This window comes from Venturia canescens, chromosome 1 (assembly GCF_019457755.1).
Source record: "Venturia canescens isolate UGA chromosome 1, ASM1945775v1, whole genome shotgun sequence".
Lineage (NCBI taxonomy): Eukaryota > Metazoa > Arthropoda > Insecta > Hymenoptera > Ichneumonidae > Venturia > Venturia canescens.
This window is the reverse complement of record NC_057421.1, coordinates 19,068,951-19,092,836: the sequence shown is the minus strand read 5'-3', so window position 1 is coordinate 19,092,836 and position 23,886 is coordinate 19,068,951. Positions and strand designations below refer to the sequence as shown.

Genomic DNA, 23,886 nt, shown 5'->3' with positions numbered 1-23,886 from the left:
TGTTGCACTGAGTATCGATGTAAGCACGCGAGAATGTCGGGTCTGCACACACTAAATTTTCACTCGCAGTATGTCACTGCGCTGTTAGCTTGGAATTTTTTTTTTTTAATTCCAATGAAAAAGATGGATTTCGAAATTCGCACAAGCGAGATTCCCGCACGAAGTTCGTTCGCGTGATGAAAAAAATGAAGTTGATAATCCCGATGAGAAGCGTGTCTCTCGACGCGATCCACATGCACACGCCCGTGGACGAGAGCCGAACCGGTGCAGCTGCAGCTACGGGCGACCGGAGAATGCTGGAAGTTGTATGTTCGAGGATGGCTCGGGGTTACTGCCGCTGCTGCTGCTGCTGTAGGTTCGAAAAGCCGGCCGGAAAGTGACGGCTGCTTCGTGTACAGTATAGCCTGGGTCCGGTTAGTGTAAGCGCGAGCCACGCAGCCGGAGAGCAAAAGAGGAATAGGCGTACGGGCTTTGCGAGAGCGAGACGAAATTATTGCGTGAGTTTGCGAGCGAGAGAAAGATGGAACGAGGGAGCGAGGGGAAGGGGGACACGGAGAAGGATAGAGAGCGAGTAGCGTGTGTGTGTAGAAGTGAATACTGCCGAACAGAGGGGCGAAACACACAGGATTTAACACGTTGAATGACCTAGGTCGGACCTTTTCGTTGCACTAAGATTCATGGAGATGCGGAGAGAGCGAGAGAGAAACGAGGAGCTTCACATACCGCGGGGAAGGGGGATCGTCGAGTTATAGAGCAAAGCAGCGGACAGAGAGGGACTGAAAGAACGAGAAAGAGGTCCAAGGGTAGGGGCTGAGCACATCGGAGTAACAGAGTCAGAGAAAGAGAGAGAGAGAGAGAGAGAGAGAAACGAAATTTGATGATAGGGGATGGAGCGAGGAGGGACGCTGAGGAGGGGTTAAAGGGGCAAGAAGTGAGGCACAGGAATCGTCGCGGGGGCGTAGGAGCGAGGGTGGCCATGCCGCGGGGGCTTTGCTCTTCTCTCTCGGGGCTCTTGTTCTCTCTCTTTCTCTCGGTAGGTTGTTCCTCTTTCAATCGCTATTTCGTTTTCTTCTCATTTTTTTATTTCCTTTCTCGGTCTTTCTCTCGAGCGCATATCTCCGCTCTTTTCCATCTGATACTTTTGATATTTTTTTCCCCCGTCGCTATCTCAGAATTTTTTCCCGGGTTTCTGCACTTCGTCTTCGGCTCGCTATTTCTGATTCCGTATCGAGAGTTTTTTTTCCTTTTCCTTCGTCCGTCTGCGCTGATTCCTTTCGGTACAATTTCTATCAGCTCCCTTTGATGCGCTCGTTTTCTTTGCATCTCCTGCTTCATTTTATTCGGCTTTTCTTTTTTTCTTTTTATTTGTCGCTTGTTGTACGGCATAATTGCTACTTCATTCCCCGTAGCCTCTTCCTACGTGGAAACTAAATCCCTTTGGCTTCGAATTTTCAGGGCGTTTTATCGATAATTGCGCGATGTACCAATGGCTTTTGTTTTTTCGTTTATTTTTCCATCATTTGTAGATATGATACTCGTTTCAAATTTAAAAAAAATCTATAGAATACTAAGAAAATGAATAAAAGTGCACGAAACCCATAAGAAATAACAAATCATGGGAATCTCATTTTTCGTATTTTTCAGAATAAAATTCTGATTTAACGTTTTTTTCCAAATCTAAATATCACACCGAAATTCACGTGCAAAGATGAAATCTCCGAGCGTTGCGAGAAAGTTGCCGACAAATCGGTTCATATCAGTCCCATATGTGTGGTAAGAGGCCAACGGAATTTGACGGGTCAACGCTTACAAAAGTGTGAGGGGGGATCCTGCGTTCATCGCAAGGGTAAATCCGTATGTTGCTTCAGCTTTTCGAAATACATTTTGATCCGAGGCTCTCTGTACAAAGAAAAATACATTCCTATAAAAAATACATCATAAGGAATGGCGGTGGTAAATTTTTTCTAGAATTTGACATATACTCGTTCTCCAAACAACCCGAATATTTTGGGGAGACAAACTAGAAGAATTTTCATCGAAATACAAGAACTTTCCATACACTTCCATTGAACATACCGCAAAGATTATGGGCGAATAAGAGTACGGAACTTTTTTTACAAGAAAAATGAATTTAAAAATCCATTTCGATAGAAAACTACTACAAAACCATTCACAATACAACGTTGCTCATGGAGAATATGCTTTTTCATTTGAGTATTTCGTAAAAAGCCATTAATCGAGAGGCCAACGAAATGCGATTAATTTTCCACGAGTGCTCGCGATCGTGAAGGGTTGGAAAAGGGTTACCGAATACGCTTCATCCAGCCCAGCACACGTCCACGTTCATCACACGTTTGCGAATTTACGTGTGTGTCTACATGTTCAGAATAAAAGCTGAAGCAACAGCGCGGTGCGATATTTCGGTGGTCACGGGCTGCTGCTCCTAATGAAATACGGACGGTGATACATCCCTGAATCCGTGGGGTCCACACGGAACTTATGGTCCAGTCTGGCTCGTCCGTCGTTCGCGTTGCGAGACGGATGGGCCGGGAGAGAAACAGACGAATAAAGAGACTGCGCGAGGAAGAGAGAGAGGGAGAGAAACTCTGGATAGAAAGCCAAAAGGATTGCCACGAGAACGAACCAGAGGAAAAGAGGGAAAAGGGAGAGAAAAGAAGGAATGAGTCGATAGCTGTTTAGCTATGTATATATGGACACATGCTCGCGCGGGCTTACCCACGGATATACGTGTGCGTATATGTGTATGGAAATGACGTCGAAGCGATGCTGACGCATTCGAGTAGCTCGTAGTGAACGAGTGAAAGTGGGAAAGGGCCAAAGTGGAATGAAGAAGAATTCAGAGATCCTGTATATACGGATGAATTTATACGGGGTTTCACGCACGATGCGCGTTCCCGATGCTTTATAAAAAAAAATGTTGAGAAAGAGCGTCAAAGCGGTCAGGTTCTACCCCGAGTCGCAGTTGTTGGCACTGTTGAATCGGAGTGTCTGCTACGATCGAATACAAAACAGCGTCCACTAATTAACTTTTCAATCGCAGCTTACTCATTATTTTATAGACGAACGTAATCTTTTTTTACCTCTCGAAAAGAAGGTTTCAGTTATTTTTCGTAAAGTGACAGCGTTTTCGTTCGTTTTCGAGCACTTAAAAAATCAACTCTTCGTGATTGTAATAAGAAGTTGCAAAAATTCTGTAATAAATATATTCTTCCGTCTGCTAATAGCCGATCTTTGGAGATTTTGGTTGAACGCGAGAGTGCCCTCGCGAGAGAGGGAAGCCCGCGATCCTACGGGTTAGTCATGGTTGCCAGTGGCAACCCACGCGGGCGTAGGGCTCGTGCTCTCGTGAGAGGGTTTTCGCGAACATGCTCCATCCTCGGCATGTCTCTTTCTCTTTCCGCCTCGTCCTTATCCTCTAAATCACATCAGCCTCGCTCCCTCTCTTCGCTGCTCACGCTTCGAAAGTACACTACAAGAGACGGTGCTTCTCGTTACGCCATCGTGTTCTAGCGTTGATATGAGCAAGCTCGTCCATGGCTCACGCATCCCATGAGATAATCCACACGCCCAGGATTTCAGTATCCACGCTTCAACTATAAACTGCGCCTCCATTCAGGTTGCCTAATCGTTGGAGTAAAGAAATTACTCAACGGCGAATATTTCAGCTGCGCATTTACATGAAAACTTGATCTCTCAGGAGCGATAGACGTCTCGAAGTTGGAAAAAGCTTCTCATCCTGGTACAAGTTTGACTAAAAGCCTCCTCGGTAATTAAACGGCTACTGGAAGGAGACGATAGTTTTGGCTTTACAAGTAATAGTAAGTTACTCGAGAGCTCCCTAAAGTTTACTGTGTCGATGAGCAGCGGCATAAACACTTCAATATTAACGCAGACTCGCTACTGAGACGAATTTTGGTTACTCAAAGCTAATGAACGATCAAACAAACCGTAGTTTGTGTTGTACGTAAATTAATGAAATTAGTGTGCAGCAAAATTAAAATTTGGGTGAAACCTTCATTTTTTCACCCATAAGAATTGTCACCGACGACTCAAATATTACCAAATAATTCGTTCATTCGAATCTTCGTTTTGGCGAAAAATCAATGATCGAAATTCGTGTCTGGGCTGTCTATCGTAGAGGATTTACAATGCAGGGGGTTCGCCAATCTGGCAAACAGGGTGGAAGCTGAAGTATCACTGTAACAGCCACCCAATCACCCTCGCACGCGTTTACGGGGGCCGCGAGTGAGTTAATTGATTTCCCTTTTGCTGGCTGAAGCCTAGCGAGCCTCGATGGTCTTGTCGAGTCGATCGTTCTTCCCTCTATAAACACGTGTGTGTTTCCTCGTACGAATGTGTTGAGGTCTTCGCGTAGTAGAATTGCGTACGCTGTTGGCTACATGGAAACTGCGTTATCAGCTCGAACAGGGTGAACGATACTGCGCTCCGCGCCGGTGCAGGAAGCGAAGGCTACGAAATGGCGTGTACTAAACGCCTGCGTGCATAATAAAAACAAAGTAAGGACCAATAAAAAGAATTTTCGGACGAGTAATCTCATCGCTTAGGGATGAAATAATAAAAAAATAATAGAAAGACTAGCGGAGAGGAAAACAGCTGCGTGTAGTGCAAATTTTGATAGTGTTTTATCTGTCGCTCGGTATTATTTCACTTCACACACATGTCTATCGTCACTCGTGTACGCACGTCTCTGTATATGATCAGTCTCAATACTATTCCACACGAATATGTATTTGAACAAGGCGCACATATAATGTAACCCATAATTGACATTAGAGTCACTGCTAAAGCTTATCGGCCGGAAGTGAATGGCCGCAACTGCTGCGAAAGAGCGATAGAGAAAAAGAGGAAGGGAACAGATATCGAATGAAAGGGAGAGAGAAACAGAGAGAGCGAGAGACGATACGGCATTTGGTTACGAAAGATTGCGAGTGCCGTGTGACCGTACATTATATCGGCACGCGATATCAAAACGTACTATAACCAGCGACCGAATATATGCACTGCGGTATGTAAACTACTACTTGTCGCAATTTGAGCCGCCTTTAAACGTTCGTAAAATAAGGCTGTTACATAGTAAATGCGGACTTATTGTAGGCCATTTTTCTTCGAGGTATGAATTTTTTATGTTATGAAGTGGGTCAGCGTTGCGAAAGTTTCATTCGATTTCCCAGCACTTTTTACCATTTCAAAGGGCGCGAATACTCAAACGTGGAAAAACCAAGTTCACTTTTTCGAGTCGTTTATAACCACGGTGCTATTTTATCCAGTATTAAGAATGGTGACGTTGATGATTTCTAAACGAAACGAAATGAATAGTTGACCGAGCCTCTGAAGTTTTGTTCGATCAAAATAAATTGGAATTGTGAAGCCAAATTGATTGTTCTCCGTCGAATCGCCCTCAACCATCTCCGGTCAGCTAAATGTTGTTTTTATTGAAGCTAATGGTGCCTCATGCCACTCGAGTCTGTTACATTTACAGCACATACAATTGCAATTTTTCATTACGGATCTTCGTGTTTGCATGGTTACAGCATAATTTCGAATGTCCTGGAAGAGGGCCGGGCGGTGCACACGTGCGCGATAGGGTCGAAGCTCTTCAACCCTCCTTAATAACCCTTCGGTCGACCCTGACATGGTGCACTAAATTTTTCCTTCTACGTTTAGTTCGCTGGCGTTATTTTGCAACGACTGAGGAACTCGCTATTCCACATTTCCCACTATTTTTGTTGTCGTTGTTGCAGTGCATAACGTCCCTTTTTGTAAATATTCATTGTAAAGATCGAAGACACAGGCGTGAATTTCTCTGTCCTCAGAGTATTTGTACAGCGCTGGATTGCCCCGCTGAAACAGTCGCTAATTACGCAGTTGAATTCAATTCACGTGGTTCTCAATGCATGGGAGTTCTCGTGTGCTTAAAGTATACAAACACGCCTGCACAGCTCGATCGCAGCCCAATGCACTCATTAACTAACGTCGTCATTAGCCAAAATCGTTAATTCTTTTGGATTTTGTTTATAAACACGGTATTGCTAATGACACTAAAAGTTCAATTTTTTACAGTAGGTGTTAGCGATTCACGCTGGAATTGGAGGGTACAAAGGGCTTTTCGTATAGGGGAGGGGAATGTTAACATCGATGAAAACATTAGGTTGGTTAGTCTTGATTAATGTGATAATGAGAAATTACCAGCGAAACCAGCAAGTAATAAATTATTTAACAAAATTTATCGTTTTTCAAAATTTCTCAATTCGCCTTCAGTTTAGTGATGGTGTACCCAAATCATTTGCAATTGTTATCCAACGGCAACGATGAACAAAAAAAACAGTGAGAACATTGCCGATGCGTCATTATCATCACATTTTTCAAAATTTCCCCTCGAAGGTGCTAATCATTATATGCGCTAGTGCACGTGTTCAATGGCTGGTTAGAGCGAGTAATCGAGTCTAAACTGAATGCATGGATAAACGTATTCAATGGTCAGGCGCCAGTTCCCAGTCTCTTGCATCCGCGTCGTCCTGCCAATTAAGGGCGTTCGACGCCGTAATCTGGGATACTTCACAATATGTAAATAGGGAGTACCAGCGGCAGAAGGGGGAGAGAAAATTGAAGCGAGTTTCCAGAATGGAGGTTCTCGAGCTTCCAGGATTTCCTCGCCGGTATTAGCACCGGCAGATTTCTTAGTGTGCACAAATACACTCGATTCATTCCACTTTACATGCTTCAAATGATCTTGACAATTATCGAGAGAAATTCTTAAAGTTTGATCAATTAAAGTTCAACTGAACATTCGAATTGGTCAAAAATTCATGGTCGACGTTGCTGGAAATGACATAGCAGGACCCACCCACCATCCTCGTATCCAACGTTTCATCTCACCATGTATATTTGTATAAAACGAATACGAGCGTTTCTCCAAGGCTGTAATAACCTGTGCACCGTTGAGCAGCGTATGCGTGCACCAACAACGACGTCATAAACGTCATGTCGAACTCGAACGTCGACTCTTTCAGCGAGTAGGATCGTAAAAAAATCGAGCGACTATATCTGGAAACGTTAACCCTCGGTTCTGTACACTAAATCTTGGCTGCCATTGGTTCTCGCAAACGCTTTATGCGATGCTGCTTACCTTGTCCGGTACTCAAAAACTTGTCATTATAAACGTGTGTATATACGTAACATCGGGGCCCTTTACCTCAGCCCGATTTTCATGGGATCGTTAAAATTCTTTGCCTAACGGAAAGCGTACGCGATGTTCCTAAAAAATAACTTTTATCGGTCCGCATTATTTCGCTGGAGATGAGTATAATTATATACTTTTTTCCATGTTTTTTCTAGTATTGTTGAACACGAGGAGAAAATAAAAACTACGAACTGCCTTAATCGGTGTGATTTTTATGTTAAAGATTTTGTCGAATCACTAATGGCTCGAGCTGGTATTCGGATAAAAGAATTGTAATGGCGAGCCACCCTGTATGTATATCGCGCTTATGCAAATGTTATTTGCTCCATCGCAACACGCATCGCTTCACCGTAGCAATGGACTTAAAATTGGAACGGAGCGCGAGCCTCGAGTTTGGATTTACACTTAGGATATTACGAGTAAAACCGATTACGTATCGCTATATGCAATGCATGGAAATATATTTCCATGCATATAGTACATGCGAGCATGTTTACTACTTTAAGGTGCTTCTCAGTACTACAGCCGGTTCCAATATTCGTTGTATCGGTGTGGGTACAGATATCAGTACTTTTACCTAACGTCCCTTGGACGTTATACAACAACGGCGAGACTCTATCTCGATATATCTGCGCGAAAAGCGTTACGGAACTTTGTGTTACGATCCCCGGACGCATTCAACGCCCCCAGCGCTTTAGTCAAAGGCAGGCCATTTATGCTGCGAGCCTTAACCCATTCGCACTGCGCAACGCAACCAATGACAAAACATAAAAAGCGATGAAGGTGAGAAAACGAAGAAAGAGAGATAGAGAAAGAGAAAAAAGGGGAAGAAAAGCAGGTAAAAAAATTGATAGCTCGTTGCAATCTATCATTACGCTCTGAGTAATCGTGCATCAAGATCAGGTAATTTGACAGGTAATTACTAAACCAGTGGGCTTGGAGGTCAAGTTACATTGACTGGTATTAAATACACAAGGGAACACAAACACTAGTAAGCAGGACAATTCGATTGAGGTAAATTTGCAAATATACATTTTATAAACTTCCAAAGTTTTGTTTTCATGAGATTACTCGAAAATGTATCGTCAATTTTATCGTCATAATTTGTTCCTTAATTCTTACATGTCGCAGGTGGTCTGCGAATAAAAACATCATTTGTCTTGGAATGCTCGAATTTCATGATATTATGATAAATAAAATCATTTGAAAAAGCTTGAAAAATTGTGTAAAAACAATAATTAACATGCGGACGTGTAGATGGGATTCGTTAAGGCTTTTTTTGTCTTGCACAGCTTGACGTCGCTGGATTAAAATTTGTTCACAAAGGTGCGCATGGGTGTGTGCACACTCGTACTAAATTTCATACGCGTGTTCATACATTTGTGAGATACGAAGCTTAACCAAGTTGAGTACTACAGAGTACCGCTAGCGTGTTCTCGCTTTTGTGAACTCTTTTAATATACGTCAAAGTATACACTCACGTGTTTCGCAAGAAATTTCAAATGGGGTTTAAATGCCCTGCAGTGACATTAAATAATAAGAAGGACTGCATGTATATGTAAGGTGTGCACGCGACGAGAAGTTGCTGCAGAGTCTCGACGTCAGGTAATTAAAAAAAAAGTAAAAATAAAAAAAAAAAAAAATCTTAGTTTCACTTGCACGTTACGAAAAGTTCTTTTACACCTTTTACTTTCAATCAAGTGACCCGAGAAAGCCTTTCGTCGGATTTTCATAAAAGTTTCAGTTTTTTTTTTTTATTAGCACTCGTGCACCGAGAAATTACAGAAAAAAGTTAATACAACGTTGCAACATTTTCACGTCGATGTACATAACATTATGAATTATAGTTCGAAAATAACTCTGGAGAAGAGAATCCATTTGCATAACAGAACGACCAGTTACTCCCCGGATATCCTGTAACGATATCGCGATTCAGCGATGCTACGCAATGTTGTTTTCACGTATCTTTCAGGGCTATCAATCCGCACATCCGAATTCTTCATCATTATATTGTACGAAATCAATGTTGAATACGTCTAGCTCTAGCGATCGTTTAAAAACGTAAAATCGATAGAATCGCCAAGTCAAAAGTTCCTCGGCCAGACATGTTTTCTCAAAAAAAGTGAGTATGAAGATGGACCTCGAAGCTCTTCGATCCAATCACCTATAGAAAAATCAATTTGAATAAATTCGTTCCCTAAAAATAAATTGTTTGGACAGAATTATAGGGACGTGGAAAGAGTCTTGATAAATTTGATAAAATGTAGTGAAAAAATGCAAACATTAATATTCATGAATAATTATTCTGATGCATTGTCTTGAATATGGGGCCGGATGCCTTGAGATACGAGACAAAATGGGGAGCAGTTTTTTTTCTTCATATTACCTCTCGTCGAAATAATAATTATCATACTTTATGCATTCTCCACCTCGAGAACTTTTTACATGGTTCGTGTGAGCTACACCCTGGGCCAAGCAGCGAGTTCATTGAGCGATGATTTGCATCTTGGACATGGCAAAGAACGCGCCGCGGTACGTAACTCATGCACTTGCACACATTCGCACGTGCTTGACGTATACGAGTGTGGGAGTACATACATGGAAGAAGGGCTTGGAGGTACAGCATGCGAAGTGACTTGCGAAGTTGCTCTTCTGCGGCAGCACGTACGGGCTTCAAATACAAGAGGTCTGAGTTCTCGAGTCTCGAGGAGGTAATACCTTCAGCAAATACCTACAGCGAAGAGATCCCACGACTGCCCATCTCATGGTCAACGCTCTTCAATCTCGTGGGCGAGAAAGCGTTGAAACCGCATTTTATACGTTCATATAAAATCTCCTTTATTATCGTTAATCGGATTTTCATTGACATTTTTAATCCGAAAGTTCGTCTAGCAGGAAATAATTGCTTGGGAAGGTAAAATAGCCGTGCATGATCAATGAAGAAACTTTGTCAACCAGCAATGAGTCGTCTCCACAAAAACCAATATTCTCTGTAGAAGTGAGTGCTGGAATCTCGGGAATGGAGTTGCGGATTTAGGGTTTTTCCATCTCGCTATAAATGATGAACGAGGATCACTGGGAGAAAACTCAGAAAACTCGATTGACAAGCTCCTTGAGATACAAGCCTAGCGATATTTTATTTCGTGCTGGCACGTTACATATACCCTCGATTCAAAATCGCTTTTAGAGTTGACTGTTTCGTCTGGCGGTTATTAGAGGTAATTAGGTGGCATGTAGCCTCGCTAGTGTGAGGTTGGCGCCATGAGATACGAGAATTGCCATCATCGCAGTTCTTTCCTCTCCCTCTCATGTTGCCGGTCTCACTCTTTATCTCTGTCTTTATCCGTAGCAAGACTTCTGTAACTCCTGATGCTGTCTGGCATGGAGAGAACGTACGTTATTATATATACGCTTCGAGGAGAAACTTCTCGTGCAATGCTCTCTTAGGTCTGCTTCTGTTAACTGACCGCGTGTGATTGAAACGAATTGCCTCGTTCCCTGGCGAGAAACGAAATTGCAAAAGCGTCCGAGCTCGCACTTTTGATCCCTGTTTTCACATACGTACACATTTGTGCTCACGAGTATATCTGTATACAGACATATTTTGCGGGACTGTCCGAGATAGCGATCTCGGCACTTTCGTCCAATGAATTATCTCACGCGCTCGCAGAGTAGAGCTACTGCTCTTCTCCATTCCTGCCCACGCTACATCGCTGCTGCTGCTGCTGCTGCTGCTGCTGCTGCTGCTCAAGCACGTGTGTGCTTCTCGCGAGCAACCCCACCAAAGTGGTTTCTTCGAACTTGCCGGCTTCGAAGCATAAAATTCCAGGCACTCGAACGACCGATTAACTCGATTAAAATTTAGTTCGTCGATATTAGAGAGTCCGTACTGAATTCTTTCGGGCTCGTTAACTGTGACGATCCTTCCAAACGAATTGCGCGCGCATCGAGTTTGCGCTATTTATAGTCATCACTCGAGTGAAGTTTATATGAAAATTGGAAGAGTGCAATTCGTTCGAATCGAAGAATTTAACGAGCGCAATTGAGATCGACGATGTGGACGTTCACTGTTTAATCCTCCAAGCAAATATTATTGTTTAAAGAAGAGATGATAAAGTCATAGGAAATAATGAACGAGAAAACATTTACTGTCCAACGCAGGTTTCATTATTTTTATTCTGAATCAGGAACAATAAACCGTACGAATTAAATTAAGATAACGATTATAAATTCAAAAGTATCGCTCCTGTGCTTATTTCACGTCCAGTGAAAATTGCACGAGCCTATGATGAAAGGAGTACCTTGAATAATAGCACAGAATACAATGCATGAAATAACAGCATCAACGGAATTAATCTAATGATTAAAAAACTGCCTTTGATCCAGGAATTAATAGTTATAAATTGTAATGAAATTATGATCAACGATAAGAACGTGAGATTGGGGACGGTTTTTGCATGCCGCGTGGGTTACGCGCGAACAAGAGAGTTTTAAGTGCAACGGAGGAATGCGCGACGATATTCGGGATGCGGTGAGCCGCGAGTGAATCGCGCACCGTGCGAGGTGAGACGCTCACGACGAGAGACGATAGGAGAAAAAAGAATAAATGAAGGAAAAAAGGATGGAATAAAAGAGGAGCGGACAAAGCCAGGGCTGAGGGTACACAAATTACTACGGAAAAAAGACAGAAGGAAAGAGGGAGGAGGCTCGTACTCTTCGTCCTCTTTTTCTCATGCTTTTTACACTTTTTACATCTCTTGTTCCTGCCTTCCTTTCACTCTGCCAGCGCTGTATATCCCTTGCGAAGCTTGTTTTTTCGCTGAGCTGGACCTCCGCACGATCTTCTTCGTTGTCTTATTATTTTTCTTTCTCTTCTTCCATCGCGCCCCCTACCTTTCCACTCTTTTTAGCTCTCCAGGCGACGGGTCTCTCAGTTCTTGGAGAAATTTTGCCGCTCGCCATTAAACATATACACACATACCTAAATATAGATAGACACAATGCCACGGAAGAGCTAAAGACATCCCCTGCTCTGACACGAGCGCGAGTCGAGAATACAAAATTGGCCTTGTTACACGAATCATTTTTTTTCTCTTCCTCGTCATCTCTCTTCTATCACACCTAGAATCTTTTACGTCCGTATTCATACGAAATGAATTATATACGTTTACTCTCATCTCCGCAGGTACCAACCGAATTAACGCCGTCGTGCACTGAGAACTAAATTTGGTTGAAACACTTGAAAAATGATCAATTTAACTTAAATATTTAGTCCCATACGCACGACAAAATATTAAATTTCACAAAAAATTTTATATCTGACGATATTTGAGTTGCTTTAATGTCATATTTCGTTGCTACGAAAATATTAGTTAAAGCATCCGAAAACTAGGAATACACATAAAAAAAAGTTTTTCGTACCAACAATTGAAATAAAGAAAACCAACTATTTGATCAGGCAGAAATTTAGTTGTTTAGCTAAGAAATAAGCAAATCCGTTTAACCAAATCATACATTAAATATACTGAAGTTTCTTTCGAGGTAGACATTTGTAAGACAATTGATTTGGTTCGTCATCGATAAGATTTAGTTAAGCTACACGAAGAAAAAATCCGACTATCAAAATTATTTGTTATTTTTCATAAATCATGTTGGCTAATACAATAATACATTGAAACAAATATTGGATTATATTGAACTGATCAGTATGATTCGACTTACAAAATATTTATCATTCTCAAAAAACCGTTCAGATATTTCAGTACTTGATATTCAAATAAGTATATCATAGAAGTGTATGTGAATCAATGTATGTGAATTTGGTTTCACTTGTTTAGTTAATTCACACAAACAAAAATTGAGTGATTCTGGTAAATGAACTATTCCTTATTTATCGCGAGCGGATGTTAGATCAAGCAACAAAAATATCGACTAAAGACACTTAGTTGTCACAACGATGTTTTTTCTCAGTATAGAACATTCAACGTTCCGTTGTCACTTCCTCACAATAAAACTTGAGTCTTTGAACTATAAAAATGATCGAACACCGTGAAATATCCGATGCGACCATATTTTCTGAATGAACGAAACGAAACTAAGGAATACCGTCAGTGAGACGGAGCTCGAACTCGGTCCAATCTTTCGTGGGTGTTCCGGCTCCCAAATCAAATATCCAGGACCAAGAGAATCTTTCCGTTCGAAGTCCAACATCCATGAATCATTGATTTAGAAAAAGCTTAGCAATGCCGGCCTCGTATAGTAGATTTTCCGGAAAGCCGAGATCAGGGGATAACGAATGAGACGTAATTTCTTGCCATAAAGCCTGCTCCTAGGGCTCGTAAACAAGAGGCTAAAATAAATCTGAGCCGCAAAAGTTGAAACAAAGGACTTAAAGTAGCAGGAGCGAGGACGAGACGCGGTTGGAGGTTGGGAGGACACCTTTTCCCGAAAAGGACGGGTCCTTATAAGGCAAAGCTCGTGCGGTTTGCCGTGCCATCGTTGTTTCGCTTGCTTTATATATATTTTATATACATACACGTGGGTACGTCCAAGTGTATGTAGAAAATCAGATGCTATGTACTTTCGCGTTTCTCGTGTGGTTTGCCTCGCGTAGTCGCGCGGTGAACGCCGTCCAACGCCACATCAGGCATGCCAGGCTCCTCGGCCGCTCTTTTCTCTCTCTCCCTCGCTCTATTTCATCTTTCTCTATCCCTTGCACCCGTCTCCTCTTTTCTCCGTTTTGTATTCGTGCGCGGTTCGCGAGAGTGAGCAAAAGCTTCGTGCCACGACCGGTGGGCGCCTGCAACGCCAGATTTAGACCGAAAAACGAAGAAAACGTGAAAAAAAAGCCAACAGCAGAACGACAACTATAAGAGTCTCGGTGAAACAGCGACGACGACGACGACGAGAACGAGGAGCGAAGCGACGAAAGAGCCGCAAGAATCAGGCCTCGCCTCGCGACCAAGATATACAACAAAAACAAAATAACTATCAGACATAAGAGAGCTTCTGGGACATGGGGACTGGATGGCCAAAATGAAGAAGACGCGTGGCTGCAATCCTTGCACGTTTAACGCCCAGTTCATTTGACTCCATTTTCCTCCAAATGTTCTGTGTTCTCTCAAATGAATATTGAACTTGGGATATTCAATTAGTTTGATCGTTCTGAGCCTCCGATTTTTTAGATTTACACGACAAAAGTATTTGTGATTTAAAAATGTGTAGGTTTTTACTCGATCAACAATTGAGGAGTTTTTTTTATTTTTTATCAGGGCGTAGATTTTCCTACGTCCTTGCTGCCAGCAGAGAGTTTCATAAACTCTTTTTCTTCGTTCGTAAAGTCTCACAAGTTTGAAAATAATCTGTTTGCTAAGATTAAACACAGTAGTTGAAAAAGAAGCCTCTTGGAAGGTCTTCCGTACTCGGTCACAATAAAACGATTCGAAAAGCTTTTCTCGTTCGAACTTACCGTTTGCAGAAGATCTTTGATGAGGGACGAACGAGCTGCGGTTATTGAGGAGGAAGACTTCGGTCTACTCCGGGTGGATATCTGGCCGCTCTCTTTGCATGTCAACACCCTCGGTGAAAACGCGTTTGATCTCACGAGACGGTACTCGTCGCCCGGATGCCTTCTTTTCTTTCTAAACGAGCCACAAAGCATTGTCAATGATTTTTGTTCCAAGTTGCGCACTGAACTGTCCCAAGGTGTCCACTGGAGTCGGGTGGTCGATGCGGAAATCAGTATTTTATTCGATGACGAGCTTCAAGTTCCACTGGAATCCCGCATCGATTTCCGGTCGGATTTGAAACGCCTGCCGGCTGTCGGCTAAATCTAACCGATTCGGTAACGAACCACTCAATCCGCAATTTTCGTCGTTGCAGTAGTTTTGCTACGTCTCTTCCAGTGAGCGTTTTCCGCACGTAACATCGAGTTGAACGTTGAACCGTTGCAGCTGTCGGTTTCAAAGTTCTGATGAAAATGAATGAACGAATAAAAACGACGTCGACTAATGAGAGCGTCTCCACTGAGCCCTAAAAATAATCGCTCTGCTTCCGAAGACCCGACTCTGAATCTACAACGCATATAGAACTGAGCATGTCTGTATGGATATTCGAATATATATTTTGTAGAATGGATGAAAGAAAACAGAGGACACGCGCGGGCTAGAGCTCCGTAACAAGTTGCCTCGTGTGTCTTGTGTGGTTGGCCTGTTTCAGGAGAGTTATCTTTCGGGTCCTGGAGCAACAAATGTCGCGAATCTTTATATTCCCTCTTTATCTCATCGTTTCAAGCTATATTCGCTCCGTCTCTTTCTCCTCGTTCGTCGACTTATTTCTCTCCACAGCCTTGGCGCCAGTCCGAGATTCCTGCATCTGCTTAGTTCGCTTCTTGCTTATGTCTCGGGACACCGGACCTGCTCCTCGGTCTTGCTCTCACTCGCTGGTAAAACCTTTATTCGCAAACAACTTTTCTACATATATCGATGTTTATTTGCCTTGTTTCATGTAGGCTGCCTACACTCTTCTCCTTGTTCTTTCCCTCTTTCAACACCTTGATATTTTTACGACGGTCTTCGTATCACGGCCCCCCAAAGTCTTGAGAGCCCTCCCGAATATTTCCTCCGGGTCGTCGCACCTTTTGTGACAAGTAAGCAGTAATGCAGCGGCAGAAAAGTGTGAAAATGTTCGACTCGATGAAAATTTATTGAAATGAATCGGCTTGGGTTCGTATAAGATTTGGTTGTTTTCGTTTTTATTGCCCACTGTGTTGAACGTTCGACAAAAGTGTCACACGTCACTGTTCACACGCGGAGGTTTACGCGACGTGGGTCCGATTGAATCTCGTGGTCAGTTTTACTCCTCAACACCAAGTCCTCGTAGCAAAATGCTAGGAATACATTGTTAGTGGGCTCTCAAAAAATAAACCAGATCGCCAAATTGTTTTGATCGATCGCATACACCGATGCGAAACTGTGCGCAAACGTCAAGGTTCACTAGGTTGTCCCCTCGAGTGTACAAACGAGCGTACCGTCGATCTCGAACCCCACCAGCATCACGACAATGACCTCTCGTTGAGCCCTGATCACTGACCCCAAACGACCTGTCTCTGCTGCACCGCGATGGCAACGACCATGAGAGAGACTCGCGTCTGGTCGTTGGTTCGTTCTGTCTTCGCTGGCCATCAACCGCGCCCTGGTCCCACACCCTGGACGAGGTTTTGTTTTGGTTGGAAGCTGACTGACACGTGGCACTATGACCTTTCGATCTCCAACGTTCGAACACTGTGGAAAAGGTCAATGCGGCTATTTTGGTCGCGCTTTTGTGTCATTGGTGTTGCGGTCCTTGCGTGTCTTTCGACTTTCAGTAGCTGATCTTTTTGGAACAGGTAATTCGCCAACTCGGTCACGTTATTCTCGATCCTTTTCGCTACTGAGATGATGCTCCTCACAAAAAAGACCCCCGTCGATTTTCTACGCTGTTCAAGTGACTCAAATATACTACCGGAGCTTTGTGAGTGGTGTCTGATTGAAATCTTGGAAATAACATCAACGAAATCTCAGACTCGCCGCAGTGAGTGCCGAGAGTCGACTGAAGGCATAAGCCTTCACGGTTATAGCGGTCGAAGGAACCCCACCACGTTGATTTCAACAACACACCCGGCAGCAGCCGTGTGGAGCTGGCCGACCGGACGACCCGGTCGCGTGGCGCGTTCTCCTCTCGGCACAGATACTCAGTGTCTCTCAAAAGATTCGTTTGCTTTTCAAGACTCTCTCGCGGGCCTACTTCTAGGTTTCCTTTTCATCCGTGCCCGGACAGGGATTCAAGACATCACTTTTAATAGCTCCTCGTAGGAACAAGCTGCGATTAATTGTTTACCTGCTGTTCGATACTCGGACATGGATACGAGGGTATCCGGTCAATGACCGAGGTTCGTACAGCGCGTTGGTCCTGATGATTCGTGAACTAATTATGATCTTGAAAATCTCATTGATTAACAATTATCGATCTAATGATTGCGTCGATCAAATTATTTTTGTCTTCGGCAGAGAGGAGAGTTGCTGGTTGATTTTTTTTTTTTAATTTCCAACAATTTTTTAGTCACTGCGTTAGGTGCGAATGAAACTTTATACCTCGCACCAAGTTTTTATGGAAAGATTTGCTGAAGGACAATGGTGAAAGGGTCGATCTACTTCGAGAAGTAAATTTTCGTTTCTTTTCTTCTCGTATTATTTCACGAAGTAGATGATTGCATTCGTTCCTCCGAGAAATGGAGCTCGCTAAAACGAGCAAATAGTTAATTAGTTGCTGCAACGATGCAAGTAATATCCAAGGAAATATGCAGTATGGTACAACTGGGGTTTGACCCGATTCAATCTGTTTGCTTTATTCGCATACTTGAAGGCCTTTCCGTGTTGCTCCAAAGCCAACGAACACGTGGGAGTAATACACGCTTGAAAGATTCTTTTCCTCGTGATTTCACGGTCTCGAACAAAACTGTCTGATATTCATTTTTATCCATCAACATTTTACAAGTTTCTGAATACAAGAATCTCTTTTATTCCTTAGTTCGTGACTCCCCTCACGACGTGTGCAAGTCTCAAGTCCACGAATATTCAAAAACATTACACTCTCCGTCATTCTAGCTCCTCAAACTGGACAATGAACGCCTCGCCTTCGATATTCGACGTATTTTGCGTAAAGGAGTGGAAAAAATCTTCAATTTTTTGTTTCCTCTGCCGAAGTATTGTTCCAGCTCGGGTTCAAGAAAAACTGTATTCGCACTGAGCTTATTAATACTCTCAACGTAGGCCTTTCTAAAGACGTTAAGAACCAGATTATTGCAAGGATCTTGCTATTCTCGACGTCCTTCACGGTGAACGTCTATTTTCTGCAATTATTCGATCCTCGTGCGTCGTGTATTTCATAGCACACTACTAAACGTGAACGTAACAAAACTGTAAACAAAAAAGAAGTAAGAAAATCCACACCTTGAAAGGTTGCGTAAGGCACAGGCACGAGAATATTCAACAAAATAATATTTTGTCGCATTCTCGATGAAAAGATTAAAAAGTACTTGAAACACATGGATGAAAAGCAAAATAAAGTTGTACAATTACGCGAACATGGGACAAGCGAGTGAAACGCTCAGAGCAAAGTCGCGAGTATGACTAACCGAAAGTTCAGGTGAAACGACAAATTTGCATTAGAAAGAGCTCGGTGCTGCGGTGAATTTATTCTGCTCTATATACACGCCGAGTATGAGCTTATCGTACGACGAGTGTAACAAGGGGTCGCAGCCCTTTCTGTGGATGAGAGGTGTGTAATTTTCGAGCTGCATGAGTCATACTTTTTGCAAGTTTAACCACCCCATCAATTCTATATTCACATAGACATTCAGTCGAAATTACAATTATTTAGGGTCACGTGAAGCTCTCTGGTAATTTAAGTCGATTAGTCAACTTATCCCCGTGTCTTATGAACGGGATATGAAAACTTTTTGCAATGTTACAAAAGGCAAAAAATTGTCTTCGCGTGTTAAAATTGACACGAGGTGAAAATTCAATTATTTTTGACTCCGCCTCGAATTTGATTGATTTGGAATAAGACTGAGTAAATCACGTCGTCATGCGAAAACCACGAAGCCGTGTCAACTCTTAATCCACTTGGCCCTGCAATTGCATCGATGATGGTAACTCTGATGGCCCGTCACATTAGTTCAAAAGGTTTTCATAGTTACGAGGCGCGTTCCGTAGAATATGAAACGAGGCGTAATAGCTTTCACTAATGGGTTCCAGTTTCAGTGTGCGTGACGAACACATATAATGAAATATAACTGAGGAGTCTGTGCGAGGTAACAGGATAACCGCATCATTAGGAAGCTCCAACACTTTGAGTGTCGCTCACGAAAGCACGTGCGCCAACGATCTGAGCTGGTTCATCAGGATTCGGGGCAAATAAAAAAAGGTTAGAAGAAGATACATGGAAGAAAAGAAAAATTCCGCAAAATTGAGCCTCGAAGAAACATCGGCACTGAATGCGTCGAGTGAGCTGCACCTTTCATGAGTGATTTCAACCGGCGAGCATGAAGCTCGGATGCTTTCACGTTGTAATTAACGCGCGTCAGGTGCTGGGTGTTTTTTTTCCTCTCGTCGATAGCCGCGTCAATTTTCCACCAACTTTTTTTCGTTTTCTCGAACCACAGAAATGTGTGTGTATTTTTTTCAATGTTTTTTTCAATCTTCGTACTTGAGAATCCCTGCCTGGTGGATTTTACCTGGGAAGGAGAGCGCATGCGCTCGGGCGAGCAAAAGAGCAGATGTTTCCTCATCGCCAACTGTTGCCGCTTGTCTCTTCTATATATTCGTTCACTCTCGAGCGTGCGAGAGGCTCTCGCAGATCTGATTTGCTCGTGAAAAATAAAGAAAAGAATAAGAAGTCCTGAGCACACACATTTATATACACGTACGTACGACCTTTTTCGAGCTGCACTCGCCGAATTCACCCCCCGCTTAGCGCAGTGCATGAAAAGAATACTTAAGCTTCGAACCTGTACGTTCTTTTTAAAGTGTCACGTGATGCATAGAAAGAAAACTATTTGTACGTCCAAGCCCTGTGGAAAGAGGATGTAGATTTATCGTTGTTGAGGGTGGACTCACTCTCGAAACGAAAAATTTTTCGTAGATTTATTCCTTGTATAAACGTATCGTCTCATATGAAAATGAGTATTTCCAATTTGTTTACTCGATAAATAACATTGGTTTACTGATTCCTGATTTCAATTTTAATTGCTGCTCGTTTGCTTCTATTTCATTGAAGTTTTTGTTTTCATTTGTTTCGTGCTTTTGAACAAACGAATCAAATTAGGATTGATTGATTTTGTGATTATACTAAAGCACGAAATAATTCGAGGATTGATTCGATGAGAAATAATGATTGCTGTGACGTAAAATAATAGCGAAATGTTTCGACTTATTCTACATAATCGAGATCGTAATAAATAAAAACGTAGATGTGGAGGGGGAAGGAGGTAAAAATAGTATCACCTCGATCTGATCGTAGGTACGCGTGTACAATATAAAATATGATATTCATGTATCAGAATTTTGCACGAGATTTATCTTGCGGACCTCGACACCGAGACGCGATTCCTTTTTTTCTCTGTATCGCATGTTATTTTTCCTCTCCTGTATATCGCTATCTCCCTTCATTTGGTTGAGTGCCTTCTCATTACAGCTTATTAACCGGCAGTAAACTTGAGAATACACGACGGGTTCTTTGCTCATCGAAGCCGACCGGCATACACTCAGTTAAAAGCATCACCTGCTCTCCCAACTCATAGTTCTGTCTTCGTTCGACGTTGCAGCACGGAGGGAATAAAAAAATTACACGCTGCGCGCTTGTCCGATTTATTCGAGTGTTTTTTTGCCAACGAAAATTCCAACACGGTCACTATATTTTTTCTTGGGGGTGTAGCAAAAATTAAAATTTTAACATCGTTTATTGAGTACGTTTCGAGAATGGTTCGAAGGGTATTCAATTCTTATTTCCAAGCACCTGTTCACCGTAATTGCGTCAAAAAAACTCTGCCGGAGCTTCCACAGTACAGCGGTGTAAAACAATTGAAAAAATTTTCAGTTTATGAAATTTTACAGAAAAAAAATGACGTATCGCGTTCAGTAGGAATCCCCTTGAATGGTTTCATCACCGAAAATGCTACCACGCCAATTTTACCGTGGCGCATATTAATGCTGCACTCGTTTCCGTCTTCAATCTAAATCACAAATTTTATTCGTCTCCTTCGAGGAGTGCTTTTCTTTCTCTTCGTTTTATACTTCCAGCGAAATTGAGCTTAAACTCTTTTCCCTGCTATTTTCTCGTTCCTTCCGCCGCAGTTATACCCTCAGCCTTACAAATCTCAGCGTTTTGGTACGAGGGGGAGTCGCCGCGATTGCTTAACGACTCGGCAACCACCTGCCTTTCTGGGTCCTGAGGAACACGTGCGCGAGCTCCGAACTAGCTGGCAATGGCCACTGTTGCAGCGCAGGACCAGAAGGGCAGCTGCTCCTTACACTGGGCTGTCTGCTTGTCTTTTTTTTTCACGCGAGTATATCAAACACAGAGCCATGTCCATACGCACGTTATAGATATACGCGGACGAAATTTTTTATTCGTGGTTCTCATATTTGCTTGAAAATTACGAGGACAACGGTGCTTTTCAGCACAGCCCGTGGACCTTCGAGTTCCAAATGAGAGGTGAAAAGAACCATTCGCGACCACGGAACGAAGCGGCTTGTCAAAAAACCCCCGAAATTTTTTTCCAGCCCAATATTATTTCGGGATTTTATAGTACTTCAGACGTCAACCTCCAGAATTGGACGGTTCGATACAATTAGAAGGAGAGCAGAGGGAATAAGAATTGGAAAAAAAAATCTGAGATGACTGAATGAGCTGTTGATGATCCAGCAACCTTGGACTTGCTCAGAAGATTGTACTCGCAGGTGCAGACGATTTCAAGGGCTGTTTCGATACGGAGGACTGCTGGCAGTCAAACAATAAAGTAAGGTGGGGAATCGAGGGACAGAGTGTGGGGATCCGTGCATTATAGTTCATAGAAAAACATCGAGAAAACGAAAATGATGAAGGTTTTATGTGCATATATGTGTCAGAGATAGTTCCAAAAGTGGGATCAGCAACAGATGGTAGGTATAAACGCGTGGACGATCCTCACGATGTGCCTTACATGCAGGATCAACCGTGTACCCTCATCAACGACACTTATCTCGAAATCAAAGGGAGATATTTTTCGACCTGATATATCAATGGCTATAACTTAAATCCCCTCCGATTTCACTGTTTTTAGATTACGATAAAAGAGCACATGGAAAAGTCGTAATTACAATTCACAGTTCCACTCGTTAATTAACTCTTAGACGGTTCGATTAAGGTAGATCATATCCGTAGAATCGCATTTTATGGGTGTCTAAATTGGGTCGATTTTCACTTCCTTCATTCAGGACATTATCACTCTAAATTAATGTCAGAGTTATTCATTCAAAATTGTAAATAAATTTTTTCAATTGATTCTTTGGCGAATGAAATTTCAAGCCATTAATTGAACGGGGATCCATCACTGACTGAACCCAAAAATTCATTCGTCCCTGCCGAAAATCCTATAGTTATTTATGTTGAAAACCGCTTTAGAGAGCGCAATGCGAAAACACAAAGGGAAATGGATAAAAAGAAAAGTATTAATAAAAAGCCAAGAAGAAATAAAATGCTGAAATAAGCAAATGTGAGCTTTTACGAATGCTTATTTGACTAATTTCGTTCAATCTTTAACGTGATGTATCTTTATTACTAGTAAGACAATCGTCTCGAATTTTTTCCCAGACCTTCATTATATACTTCATTGTTATTGTGTACGTTTCATAAACTTCGTAAAACGCACGTTAAGCATCTTTATCTAAATAACCGATAAGACGAACCCTTTAAAATTTGATATGCGTGTAAGTCGACTAGCCATTGAAACTCTGTGTAAATTTCAAGGCTTTCTTAAGACAATTGTTTCGTGCATGAACTACCTTAAGAAAAGTATGATTATGAGGTGAAATAAAATTCTCGAAGGATATCGAAAAACAGAAATTTCGAACGATAACGAAAAGTCTAAAATCTCACTCTCCCTCTCTATCTACGTGCCTGAGAATGTTTCATCGGCTTCGCTCTTCATTTTTTCGCTACCGAAAAAAACTTTGCGAACCATCAGATAATCCAATGTATCGGGGTGTGGATGTTAAAAGAAGCGATCGCTGGCTTAGCGTAATGGTGAGCAATATCGATGGGTCTTCGATATCTTCACGCGCGGAAGCGGCGCAATGGGTATCGCTTTACGAGGGTTAGTCGGCCATCTATAACGGGAACTAAAAAAATTATACCCATCGACGCACATACGCAGTAAAAGACATTGGGTTTTGGCTGAGGCCGAAAATTGTGCAGCTGTCCCCCAACCAAGACGCGGGCACGTGTATGCATCAGAAGCAAGAGCGCCCCGAGGCGCTGCTCCCCCCTCTTTCTCTCCTTTCCATCTCAACTCGAAACCTCGTCTTTTTTTTGTTCTACGAGAGACTGCTCGAGTTTCCAAAGTTCCGGATCTGAGCCACCAAACAGCCAGGCCCATCTTCTTCGTACTATAGAGAAAAGCCTATTCTTCGCTCGAGGAGACCTATCAAGAAGGTTAAAGCCTCTACTCGTATTTGCTATGTCTATAATAGAAAAGTACGACGTACACATCGTTGAAATGTGCATCCGGCCGATCGCACGTGCTGCCTCTACAATATAATCCTCTAACGAATGTGTACTAGTCCACATGTCATGTATGGAACACATTTTTTCGACAATGGTTTTATCGAGAAATCCCTTTAAAAACCTAGACCGAGTGATGTTGAAAAGTATTTGAATTATACACGAAATAGCTGGTCATAAAATTTTTTACTTTACAGAAAAATTCATGGAAGCTTCACTCCAGTATCTGTGTTCAAATGATACATTTACTTGTTGGCGATAAATAAATTAAGTGAGAATTGGATTATTTTGCAAACGACCAATGACTAACCTTCGAAAAGTTAACTCCAATATCGATATGCCAAATTGAAATTTGGATTCGACAC

At 42.4% G+C, this 23,886-nt stretch overlaps 1 protein-coding gene across 3 annotated transcripts in view; it reads right to left on the bottom strand.

Moving 5' to 3' along the window:
- The window catches only part of pico, a 156,334-nt gene that overhangs the window by 71,182 nt on the left and 61,266 nt on the right, over positions 1 to 23,886 (bottom strand). For 2 of the 3 annotated variants that reach the window (XR_006260358.1, XM_043414564.1), the window contains exon 1: positions 14,691 to 15,057. The exons of the other annotated variant lie outside the window; for it this stretch is intronic. Coding sequence is in view for 1 of the 2 variants with exons in the window: in XM_043414564.1 (XP_043270499.1) it covers positions 14,691 to 14,882 (192 nt within the window). In the remaining variant the exon portion in view is untranslated. Of the gene's footprint in view, positions 1 to 14,690; positions 15,058 to 23,886 lie in introns of those variants that run through there. 3 annotated transcript variants of the gene reach the window in all.